This window comes from Odocoileus virginianus, chromosome 9, assembly GCF_023699985.2.
Source record: "Odocoileus virginianus isolate 20LAN1187 ecotype Illinois chromosome 9, Ovbor_1.2, whole genome shotgun sequence".
Taxonomy (NCBI): domain Eukaryota; kingdom Metazoa; phylum Chordata; class Mammalia; order Artiodactyla; family Cervidae; genus Odocoileus; species Odocoileus virginianus.
In genome coordinates, this window is record NC_069682.1 from 68,653,173 (window position 1) to 68,665,607 (window position 12,435).

Sequence of the window (12,435 nt, forward strand, 5' to 3'; positions counted from 1 at the left end):
GCTGTCTGGCGGGATCTCTCTGCCCCGCGGCCCCTCTGTGCCTTTGCAGCCTGCAGCCTCTGCCCAACCTTCCTCCGTCCCCGGTGGCTCAGGTCTATTGATCGCTGCCGCTGCCCGGGGAGGGAGCCCGGAAGCGGTGGTTTCTATTCCTGACTCGGTTGAGAGAGGAAGGGGGGTGTGTGGAGACTGGGCCCCCACAGCCGGGACATCCTCACCAAGTCAGAGGCCAGGGGATGAGGGGTAATTTGGTGGGGGGGTCCCTGTAGAGAAGGACAGCAGTAATGATAGCTTTCTTAGTTGAGTGCTTAATATGGGCCAGGGGCTGGGCTTCAGGTGACTTATCTAAGTTCTTGCCAACAGGGTCTTCTGTTCCCTGTTTCACAAGTGTCACTTGCTCAGGGCACTTAGCTAGACCTTGTGGACCTGGGATGGGGACTCACATATTCCAATATTTCAGCAGGGACATGTTGAAACAGGGAAGCCTGAAACAAATCGTTTTGCCCCCGAAATTCAGTGTCCTCACCTGCCCACAGATTCCTGATTCACGGTGGCAAGGGTAAGATAGAACCCTGCCAAAGAGCTTTGTCAAGGTGTGTGACCCACAAGCTTTTATTAAACACCTACTGTGTGCCTGGTCCTGAAGATTAGGACCTGGATACAAGAAAGGATTCCTACTTTACAGATATTGTTATTAATAATGATGATTTATTTATTGGGAACTTACCTTGGTTCCAATATTCTATAGACCTCATCTCTTAAACTGCAAAATGTTTGTGACATAGGCACTATTATTATTACTCCAATCTTGCAGATAAGAAATGTAAGGCTTTGAGGGGTGAGGTGACTTGCTCAAGGTCATATGGTCGACTTCTGAGTCCTCTAGGCCATCACTGTCTGATAGATGTAATGTGAGCCACATATTTATTAAGGCAACTTTTAAAAACAGTAACAAGAAAGGGGTAACATTAGTCTTACTATTATATTTTATTTCACCCCAATATTATTAATATAATTTCAACATGGAATCAATAAAGGAATTATGAATGAGATATTTTACATTTTCAATTTTGTGCTAAGTCTTCAAAATCCAGGTATTAGTTTGGGGGGTTGTTTGTTTTTAATATTTATTTATTTGTCTGTGCCAGGTCTTGGCTGCGGCGTGTGGAATCTTTACGATCTGGGCCACCAGGGATGCCCCACATGTGGGCTCTTTTACTTGCAACATGTGGGGTCTTTTTCCTTTTTTTTAGTTGCAGATGCAAACACCAGGGCTTCCCTGGTGGCTCAGATGTTAAAGTGTCCACCTGCAATGCAGGAGACCTAGATTCGATCCCTGGGTTGAGAAGGTCCCCTGGAGAAGGAAATGGCAACCCACTCCAGTACTCTTGCCTGGAAAATCCCAAGGATGGAGGGGCCTGGTAGGCTGCAGTCCATGGGGTCTCAAAGAGTTGGACACAACTGAGCGACTTCACTTCACTTCACTTCATGCAAACTCTTAGCTGTGGCATGTGGGATCTAGTTCCCCAACCAGGGATTGGAACATGGTCTCCCTAGTAACTTGAAGAAATATGAAATTAATCACCTCATAATTTCTGTGGATCAGAAATCTGGGCATGGCATGGCTGGATTCTCTACTCAGCATTTTACTAGGTTGAAGTTAGGTGTCAGCCAGGGTCATGGTTCTCATCTGGGGTTTGGGGTTCTCTTCCAGCTCAGAGAGTGTTGGCAGAATTCATTTCCCTCTGGTTGTAAGATGGACCTCCCTCTTTTCCTGCTTGCTGTCTGCTGGGGATCACTCTCAGGAATGTCCATTGGGATGTCTGTGTGTGTGTGTGTGTGTGTGTGTGTGTGTGTGCGCGCGCCTTGGGTACGCGCACGCTAAGTCGCTTCGTAGTGTCTGACTCTTTGCTACCCTATGGACTGTAGCCCACCAGGCTCCCCTCTCCATGGGATTCTGCAGGCAAGAATGCTGGAGTGGGTTGCCATTTTCCTTCTCCAGGGCATCTTCCCGACCCAGGGATTGAACCCTAATCTCTTACATCTCCTGCATTGGCAGGCAGGTTCTTTACCACTAGTGCCACTTGGGATGGCTGTCATTCCCTTAACACCTCCACTCATTAAGCTCTGGCCATGGACCAGGCCCACAAGAAATAGAGGCCAGTGACTTATTATCCAATGGTAGAGTCAGACCCACCCATAAATAATGACATCTCAACTGTTCAGACAACGTTTCCCCAAATGTGGAGGAAATGATCTTAGGGTGTGTCTGGATGCAACATCGTACAACAGTGACTCTTGCATCGAGAAAGTTCTTTTCAATCCTGAGTATACTGGCAAGAACATCCCAGATTAGAGATCTGTGTCTTTAACGTCTCTTTAACCCTCGTTAATCATCCTTTATCACAACAGAGACAGAGAGCAGGCTTCAGGCTCACAGGCAGGTGGCAGTATCTAGTCAGAATCTAATATTATTATTTCATATAATTTAATCAGACATGATTTACTTACATGGAAGTTAATTGCTTTAGTTGCATCTGCTTTTACACTTACATTCTGTTTGTGACAAGTGACCCTGTTTATCCCATTTAAAGTAGTGATATCTAGTTTCTCTTTTCAAGTAAATTTATTTTTATACAAAAGTGAGTCCCTTGGAAGAAAAACATTAGGTCAATAGGAGTACAGGCAATACACAAAATATCATGATGCTATTTTACAGGTATGGCGAACATTGTGAACAGATTGACATTTAGAAAATTCTTCTAGAACAGTGTTTATTAGAAGGTTGGAATTTCCACTGGCAGAGGGGCTTCTGTCTGGGTTGCTAGGTCCCAGACCCCACCCATCTTCATATCTTCCTGCAGAGAACCCCATCCCGAGGTTCTGGATCCTAAGCCAGAATTAGCCTGAGGAGAGACAAGGAAAAGGTTAACCCCCTTTCCATAATAAAGCTCTGGGTTCTGGGTCTGATTCCCCCATCCAGACCCCATCAGCCCAGCCACGAGGGCAGGACCCCCCACCCTCCTTCACAAGGGCAAACTGAAGCTCAGAGCGTTAGGGCCGTGGTCCAGGTGATACAAGTTCAGCAGGAGGACAGGGACACCCAGTTCCTGTCATCCTAGGAGGACCCCTCCCACCCCATCCACTTCTCCAGTGCTGGCCACAGGAGGCCCAGGCTTCTGGGAAGGTTCCTGTTCAGCTGGTTGAACTCGAGGGATCTCTTAGGGCTGGGCTCAGAGAGGGAAGGAGTTCGCCCGAGGCACACACAGCCCTACCTCAGACAGGGTTTCTGCAGTCCCGGCCGCAGGCACCCAGGCAGCACCGCTTCCGGCCCTGGCAGTCCGAGTCTTTGGAGCACAGGTGCTGCACGGGGCTCAGGCAGCGCAGGCGGTCCTCGGGGCATCTGCCCATCTTAACTGCAACACAGGCACCGGGGGAGTCCTGCCTGTGCCCCGGCCCTGGGGCTTGGGGTCTGGCTGGCGGTCAGCACGGTGGAGAGGGACCCTTACCTGAGACCTTCCGCACGCACTGGAGGAAGCACGCTTGGCGACAGCACTTCATCCTTGAGGGACACTGGCTGTCGTGCAGACACTGATCAGGCACCGAGAGGAGGCAGGGCCCGTCATCCGGTGGGCAGCCCCCAGGTTTCTCTGTAAGAGAACTCCCCAGATTTTGCCACTGGAGGCAGTTCAGAATTCAGTATAAGCGCTGTCCTGGGGATCGCGCGATCTAAATTCTCCACTCCATATTTCTTTGCCCATCGTTTGCAATTTTTTTTTTAAATTTTGGAATGGACTTGCTTGTTTTTTATTTATTTTTTATTGACATCTAAAGTGAAGTGTAACATTATATTAGTTTCAGGTGTGCAATGTGATGATTTATTTTTGTATGTCCTGCAAAACGATCACCACAGTGTTCGTTCACGTCGGTCACCATACATAGTTATAATTATTTTTCTTGTGGTGAGAACTTTTAAGATCAATTCTTTCAGCTACATCCAAATGTGAATTGTAGCATTATTAACTGCAGTCACCAGGCTGTACATTATATCTTCGTGACTTATTTTATATCTGGAAGTGTGTACATTTTGACCCCCTTCACCCATTTCACTCCCACCCTTATCCCTATCTTTGGCAACAACCACCAACTCTTTTCTGTATCTATGAGCTTGATTTTTTAAGATGATACCACACAGTATTTATCTTTCTCTGTCTGATTTGTTTCATTTAGCACAATGCCCTCAAAGTCCATCCATGCTGTTGTAAATGGCTGGCAAGGCTTTTTTTTGTTGCTGTTGTTTTAGTTTGGTTTGTCCTCCAAGCCTCAGTTTTCTGTCTGTGAAATGGGAAGCTAGACTTCATCCTCCTAGGATTGGTTTGAGACTCAGATGACATAAAAGGCAGAGGAATAAAAAACAATTTTAAATTCAAAATCTCCACCTGGGCAACTAGACCCTGCCTGGTCTGGCCCCAGCCCATCTCTCTGGTGTCTTCTACCCTGTTTCCACTTGGCGGCTCCTGATCAACTCTAAGCTGCTTCTCTTTGCAGGCCCTGTTTTTTGGCCTGTGTATTACTCTCAAGTTTGCATCTGCCTTCCCTAACCTTCTCTCCAAATCCAGGCTCCGCACTCACAGACATATACACAGAGACACAGTCATATACACACACCAGTGTGGCCAGAGTGTTACAGGCCCAGAAGGGATGGAGGTGGAGGCATCGCCTGGGTGGGGAGGCACCTTTCTGGCTATCTCTGCAGCCCCAGCCTCTCCCATCTGTTGACAGGTCAGACTCAGCCTTTTAAAGGAGGCGGAGGAGAAGAGAGGTAGGGTAGGTAGAGCTTCCTTCTGAGAGATCCCCAATCCCAGAGACCACGCCCCTACTCAAATCCGGGGTCCCTTTCACAGATTGGGCTGGGAGACAGAAAGCCTGGAGAAGGACACAAACAAGATGGGCAGGAGGCCAGACCAGACCTAGTTGGCCATGGAGGATGACAAAAAAGATAATCTCCCTGCCTTGCAGACCCACAGATCCAGACACCCCCATGGAGACACCAAAGAACAGGGACTGACTGTCCCCTCCCACCCTCTGCAGAGGCAGAAGAAGACACGTGTTCTCATATGGATGCCCATGCAGGCTCAGACACACATGTGTGCGGTCGTCCCTAGGGATACATGGGCAGACTCAGATCACACCGACGCTCAGGCACAAAGCTACACGTATAACTAGAGGGAGATGCATGCGTGTGAACACAGTCCTACAGTCAGACGTGTAGACAGGCAAGCACCAGGAAACTGGCAAGAAGACATTTACAGCTGCACATGCAAGCAGGCTGACAGGCATGAAAATGTACAGACAAGAGGCAAGCTGCTGGAAGTACTAAGAAGTGGGCACACACACACACACACACATTTACACTTCATTGCCTGCCTTCCCCCAAACCCTTATTCTTGCCTAAAAGGTAGAAACCACCTCTGTCCCTGGAGCAGAGGAACCTACCCATACTCACCTCCCTTCCTCCTGCCCAAGGCAGCAGGTAACTGGCTCCCCAAACCCAGGAGGGCCACCAGGAGGAGGAGGCTCTGGGCCCTCATGTTTCTGTTGCCGACACCTGATAAGGTAGAATCCAGAGGCCCCCAGATTAACACCTACTAACCTGGGGGAGGCTAGAGTAACTGAGTTGAGGGAGGAAGGAGAGGGGATAAACAGAGTGGTATGTGTCTGCCTCATCCTGGCCCCACCCCCTGCCCAAGAGCCACCGTGCAAGGGTGCTTGTGCAAGAATGGATGATGGGTGAGGACCCGCCCTGGGTGTCCGGGCTGGAATCTGGTTCTGCCTGTATCTCCTACTTGGGTTGTGATTTGGACAAGCCTTGTTCATGTTTGGACCTCAGTTTTTCTCATTTGTATGAAGGATAAGAGTTATTGAGTCAGGTGGTCCCTTTCCTGGGTCTCTAACATCTTGAAGACCCAGCCATGCCTTGTGTGGAGGATAGAAGTCGGGTTTGAATGTCCAGGAAGGGTTTGCAGAGATCTGGACACTTGCAAAGGGAAGCATTCGCGTTAGGGTCAGCGCTCTCTGCTGGAGACGGCTGGCCCAGGCTGGCACGGTGAAGTGGGGCCAGCCCTGGTCTCTCCTCTTGGGCTCCGTAGGATGAGAGAGAGAGACCACTTTGCCTTTGGTAAGATCACCTCCAGTGGCATCTGGTAGACCTGCCCTCTGCCTGGAGCTGGCTAAGCTATCAGGGGTGCACAGAGTGAGGCTTTAGGTTTGGCTGCAGTGGCTAGTCACAGAGGATGAAGGTGGCCTCTGGGATCCCTTCCCTGGCCCTAAGGGATCCTGAGCAAACGGTCATCTCAGCCAACCCGCACCCCCCCCTGCCCCCTGCCTAGATTTCACATCATCTGGCTCCTGTGTTTGGTGGAAGAGAGGCAAGTGGCACTCAGAGTCCTAAGGGGCCCCAAGTGGAAATGCACTGAACCTGAGTCACTCACCAGAACAGGAGGAGATCAAGGACATCCTCCCCGCCCTCCCATCTGAAAGATGAGGGAACAGTTGCCTGTAGATGGGAGGGGGCTGGCTTAAGGACACAGTTAATTCTTAACTAGGCTGGGACGTCTCCTCCATGGGAACATCGCTTCTCTGTGATCCCCATCCTGTTCTCGGAAGTGAGGCGATCCCTCCTCTGACCCTGAGAGAGGAAGAGGGTGTTCCAGTCCAGGACAACCCTCACAGTCAGGAAGTGCTCCCCAGGGTTTAACCTCATGCTGTCTTCTAAGCTCTCAGGAGAAGAGCGGCCCTGTAGTTCATGATCTGATGTGACTTTGGGAATTCTGGCATCCCCTTGGCAGCTCTCTTTAGAAGGAAAGTTTTATGAGGCTGATTTTTATTCCTGATTACAAACTACACAGACTACTTGGCTGTTGCTCACAAGCAAGGTCAATAAAAATCGAAACCCCAAACTGAAGCTCAGAGAAGGAGAGTTATTCTCCTGAGGTCACACAGCAAGTTCGGGGCAGAGCTGAGACTGACTTCCAGGTCATTGTTCTGGAAGTCATTCACAGTATCTCCTCCCAGGAACTTGAACTTCCTTGGCACCTCCTTGGAACAGGACTGCGAGACCAGTGCATGGACAGCAGAGCCATGAGGTCACTGGGGTCTGTCTAGGAAAGTCCCCCTTCCACTGTCGGTTCCTGCCACCCCTTAAGTCTTCCCTACCCCCAAATTCTTATTGTCTAGAGAAACGCTGGGCTGAATGAAGCACAAGCTGGAAATAAGATTGCTGGAAGAAATATCAGTAACCTCAGATATGCAGATGACACCATTGTTATGGCAGAAAGCAATGAAGAACTAAAGAGGCTCTTGATGAAAGTGAAAGAGGAGAGTGAAAAAGTTGGCCTAAAGCTCAACATTCAGAAAACTAAGATCATGGCATCCGGTCCCATCACTTCATGGCAGATAGATGGGGAAACAGTGGCAGACTTTATTTTTCTGGGCTCCAAAATCACTGCAGATGGTGATTGCAGCCATGAAGTTAAAAGACGCTTACTCCTTGGAAGGAAAGTTATAACCAACCTAGATAGCATATTAAAAAGCAGAGACATTACTTTGTCAACAAAGTTCCGTCTAGTCAAGGCTATGGTTTTTCCAGTAGTCATGTATGGATGTGAGAGGTGACTGTAAAGAAAGTTGAGCACCAAAGAATTGATGCTTTTGAACTGTGGTGTTGGAGAAGACTCTTAAGAGTCCCTTGGACTGCAAGGAGATCCAACCAGTCCATCCTAAAGATCAGTTCTGAGTGTTCATTGGAAGGACTGCTGTTGAAGCTGAAACTCCAAGACTTTGGCCATCTGAGTCGAACAGCTGACTCATGTCAAAAGACTCCAATGCTGGGAAAGATTGTAGGCGGGAGGAGAAGGGGACGACAGAGGATGAGATGGCTGGATGGCATCACTGACTCAATGGACATGAGGTTGGGTAAACTCTGGGAGTTGGTGATGGACAGGGAGGCCTGGCGTGCTGCAGTCCATGGTTTGCAAAGAGTCGGACATGACTGAGCGATTGAAGTGAACTGAACTGAGAGGATGGCTCATGCCACTAAATTATTCTAACATATCAGAGACTCAGGGCGTTTGGCTTATCATTTATTTTTCAAAAGAGACCACAGGAAGGAGGTTACTATGCCATCCAGGCAGATGGAGTGCCTGCCAGTGGAGCTGAATCTCAGACTCCAACAGGAGGGATGCGTAAAGAGCAGGGACCTCCCAGTAAACTGTTGCAGCAACACTTTCTGATATTCCTGGGACATAACGAGGTGAGATGACAGGGCTAGCAGAGCTGAGGGTTGGTGGTCTGGGTTGGAGCCTGCAGTGAAAGTGAGTGTGCCCAGTAGGGAGCTACCTGCAGGTGTGGGGAAGGGATTTTCAAATGTGCAAGACCCAGTGTGGAGGCTTCATTTTCCTCCACTGTCTGTACTGGCTTCTGGGCATTAGATCAAATAGCAACGTCTTCCAGTCTTGAACATGTGACAATGTATAGGAGAGGAACCTTGTTGTCCCACTCTCCCAAGCTCTTGGTTGTGTCTCGAACCCTTGTAATTGTCCAAGCCACCTTCTTTGTTCTTCATGGCTAGAGGGTGTGCCAAGACCCTCTCCAATGTGAGTATTTTCTTGCTTGCCCAATCTGTAGCACTGGCTCAACTCATTACTGCATTTCTTTCAATGGCTTTGTGTTGTAGCTGTCAACTTTGTGTGAGCAGGGGTGGAGGTGAGTTGAGGAGCCTCCTGTGTCTCAGTCATGGACCAGAACTTCCTGTTTTCAGTTCTTTTACGTATACATCTGGGAGTGGAATTGCTGAGTCATCTGGTGATTCTATGCTGACCTTTTGGAGGAACTGTCAGGCTGTTTCCACAGAGTTTACACCATTTTACTTCTTCCCCAGTATGTACAAGGGTTCCAGTGTCTTCACCTCCTAGCCGATGCTTGTCATTTTCCATTAAATTTTTTTCTTATAATCACACTATTGGGTATGAAGTGGTATCTTGTGATTTTGATTTGCATCTGCCTAATGACTAATGATGTTGAGCATCTTTTCCTGGTGCTCACTGGCCAATTGTGTATCTTCAGAGAAATGTCTAAGTTCTTTGCCCACTTTTAAATTGGGGTGTTCATCTTTTGAATGTGGAGTGGTGAGAGATCTTCATATAGTCTGGGTCACAGGCCCTTATCAGAGAACTGGTTTGTTGCTTCTTCTCAGCAGGATCTTCTCATTATCCTGGTAGGATCCTTTGATGCACAAGTTTTTAATTCTGTTGAACCTTATGTGTTTTAAATATCCTTTGACTTGCAGCTATTATATATAAAGCAGTCAGTGGACTTATTCTTTGATCTATCTCTCTCCCTCATCCTCCTATCTGACGGAAGTTTTGCTATTTGTACATTATCACAGAAGGTCATATTTCCATACTATTTATTACTCCTTCATCAGACTTAATTCCACAATTAAAATGTTCAGTACTCAGTAATAATCATGTTGCTAATTCCCGCAAAATTTTCTTAATTGACTAAATTTTGTCTCTTGGAAACTCCCCAGGAAAGTTCTCAAAAACAATATTTCTTGAGTTCTTGCACATTTAGAAATATATTTAGGTCAAGGACAAATTAGTTGTACAAAAATCCTCAGTGCATATTTTCTTTCATAGAGTGTCTAAGTTTTGCTTCACTATTTTCTGGCATTGATCATTGCTATCTTACAACCTGATTTTTTAAGGCTTTGTTTCTTTTTTAGTTGGAGGGGAGAGTGTTGGCGTCCTGAAAGCTTCTATTTTTATCTCGAAAGATCACAATTTTTACTTGCATTTATCTTATGTTTACTATAATGTGAGCTTTTAATATGTAGACTGAAATCTTTTATTTCAGAAATATTTTCCTCAAACATTGTTTTAAATAATTTCTGTTCTTCCTGGTAGGACTTGATTTTCGTGTTGGTGAATCTTCATTGACTTTTTAACATTTAAGACTGTGTGTTTAAGCTACTTCTTTCTTTAGTTTTATTTTATGTTATATGCTTTTCCTGTGTTTCCCTTTTTCTTCCTTACTTTACTTAGTCCTTCTTTATGAAATATTTTTGTCCTTTTCTTCAGTTCTCTTCTCTCCATCAGTTTCTATTCCACATCCTCCGGTTACCTTGCTATCTCCTCTTTGAGTTTCTATATTTCTGTCTTATGAGGGTTCCTGATTCCTTTGGGCTTCCAAGGTGGCTCAGATGGTAAAGAATCTGCCTTTAGTGTGGGAGACCTGGGTTCAGCCCCTCGGTTGGGAAGGTCCCCTGGAGAAGGAAACGGCTACCTACTCCAGGATTGTTGCCTGGAGAATTCCATGGACAGGGAAGCCTGGTGGGCTACAATCCATGGGTTAGCGGAGTTGGACACGGCTGAGCGACTTTCACTTCTCCTCGTACCTTTAATTTGCTTCACTAATTTTAAAAATCGATTTTAGATTATAATTTTTTCTCAGCTTTGTGGTGATATTTTACTGGGGATTTTAAAACTCCTCTTTCAAATGCTTTGAAGGTTTGCTTCTCATTTTTGTTGTTTTAAAAAGGAGTCTCTTTATACAACTTATGTGATTTCCAAATTTCTTTCTTATTTTGAAATCAGAGTCAGGGACTATCTTTTGAAAGGAGTATCTTATCTGAGTGGGAAGGGTTGGAGTAATGGGTTTCTTAATTTAGCTCAAGGGCGCCCTCCTCTGTTGCGGTTCTCCTAACACAGACCTGGACTCTTTCTTAGGTGCTTGTCTGAGAGAGGAGGGCTCCCACCGTCAGCCCTGGCCACTATGAGGTGTTACTCCAGCATTGCAAGGTAACGACTGCTCTCATAAATACCCTGCGTTCTTCTCTTTTGATTTTATTCATATCTCCCAGCTCTTGTGTCCTGCCTGGCTTATTCTCAGACCCACTCACTTCACTCCCAGTCAAGGTGGGCACTTTGCCTTCTGAGAGGTGAATAGTTTCTAACTGGACATGTAAGTATGGGAGGGAGCTGGGGTATGGCAGGTGCTGGGCAGTGTCTCCATCTGCATGCATTTCAGCGGCTCCCAGAATGCCTTCCTGCAGGGGTTGTAAATCAAATGCCTCTCTTTTCCCAGACTCTTTCATATCCAGGATTTCACATGTGATTCGGGTTCTTACAATGAGATGTCCTCATACAATAGCTGAAATTCTCTTTCTGGTTGAATTACCTAGGTGATTTCTTTTCACGGCCTCTGATTGATGCACTGTTTTCCTTTTACATTATGACATATTTTAAACATCCCTTTGTAACACTTACATTAATGATTATATGTATATATAATCATTTCTTTAGATGCAACTCTCAATTACTCTGTTTTCTCCACTCATGTGATTACTTGAGTGCTTTATTCTAACCTGTAATGAATTTTGGTGGTTCAGTGGTAAAGAATCTGTCTACCAATGCAGGAGATGTGAGTTTGATCCCTGGGTCAGGAAGATCCCCTGGAGAAAGAAATGGCAACCCTCCCCAGTATTCTTGCCTGAGAAATCCCATGGACAGAGGAGCCTGGGGGGACGGTACACTCCGTGAGGTTGCAAAAGAGTTGGACACAACTTAGCAACTAAGCAACAACAAATTATGAATTTTAATTTTCTTTATTCGATATGTTCAGATCATAAGAGATTTTTGCTGTGATGAAATAAAATTCTTATTTCCTGGCAGGATAAGAAAAAATTAAGCACAAAATTCTCTCTCTGCATCCGTTTGGGCCTCTTTCCTCCCTCCCTAATGTGTAGTGTGTACCTGCATTACATATTAAACAAACTTCCTCGAAGATAGTAGTGTTTGCTTGACCATAAAGATAACATTTTCCCCTTTCTTCTCACATTAGCAATACAATTTCTTCAAAGGATAGCATTCTTTCCCCAACTCTGCGGGGGATCACAGACTTCCCTCTCTCTTTATGCGAGCTTACCGTCACTATGTGTCCTTGGTGAACTTTGTATAAAAGTATCAGGATGTCATTTTGATGTATGATCCTTTGTCTCAAAAATGTGTATGACTGTGCCTTCAACTTGTACCTGGCGGAACAGTTTCTCAGAGCTTTCTGAGAGTCTCTCTTCCGGGTTATAATCCTCAGTCTGGTTCAAATAAAATTCCCTTTCTTCTTAATAGTTAAACTGAGCTTTCATCGACAACTATAACAAGAAAAAAAATTAGAAACTAATATGGATAAAGGCAGAGCTACTTGTGCTTGTCCTCCTTCCTCTCCCATCATCATCATGTAACCAGTAGTCACAGCAGTGGATATTCCTTCAAACCCTTTTCCTTTTACACACATAAGTATTTTCATATACAGGAGTTCTATGTTCAACTGAAATTCTATCAAAACCCATATAGTACTCTCCAACCTTTGTTCTGTTGGTAA

At 46.0% G+C, this 12,435-nt stretch overlaps 1 protein-coding gene across 1 annotated transcript; it reads right to left on the reverse strand.

Moving 5' to 3' along the window:
• Positions 1-3,273: 3,273 nt before the first annotated feature.
• LOC110149079 (WAP four-disulfide core domain protein 5-like) lies at positions 3,274-5,616 on the reverse strand. Its single transcript, XM_020911418.2, has 3 exons — positions 5,504-5,616; positions 3,507-3,647; positions 3,274-3,413 (listed from the first exon to the last, which is right to left on the reverse strand). Exons 1-3 carry the CDS (start codon positions 5,586-5,588, stop codon positions 3,274-3,276), a joined length of 366 nt encoding a protein of 121 aa, XP_020767077.2. The 5' UTR covers positions 5,589-5,616.
• Between the last annotated feature and the right edge of the window lie 6,819 nt (positions 5,617-12,435).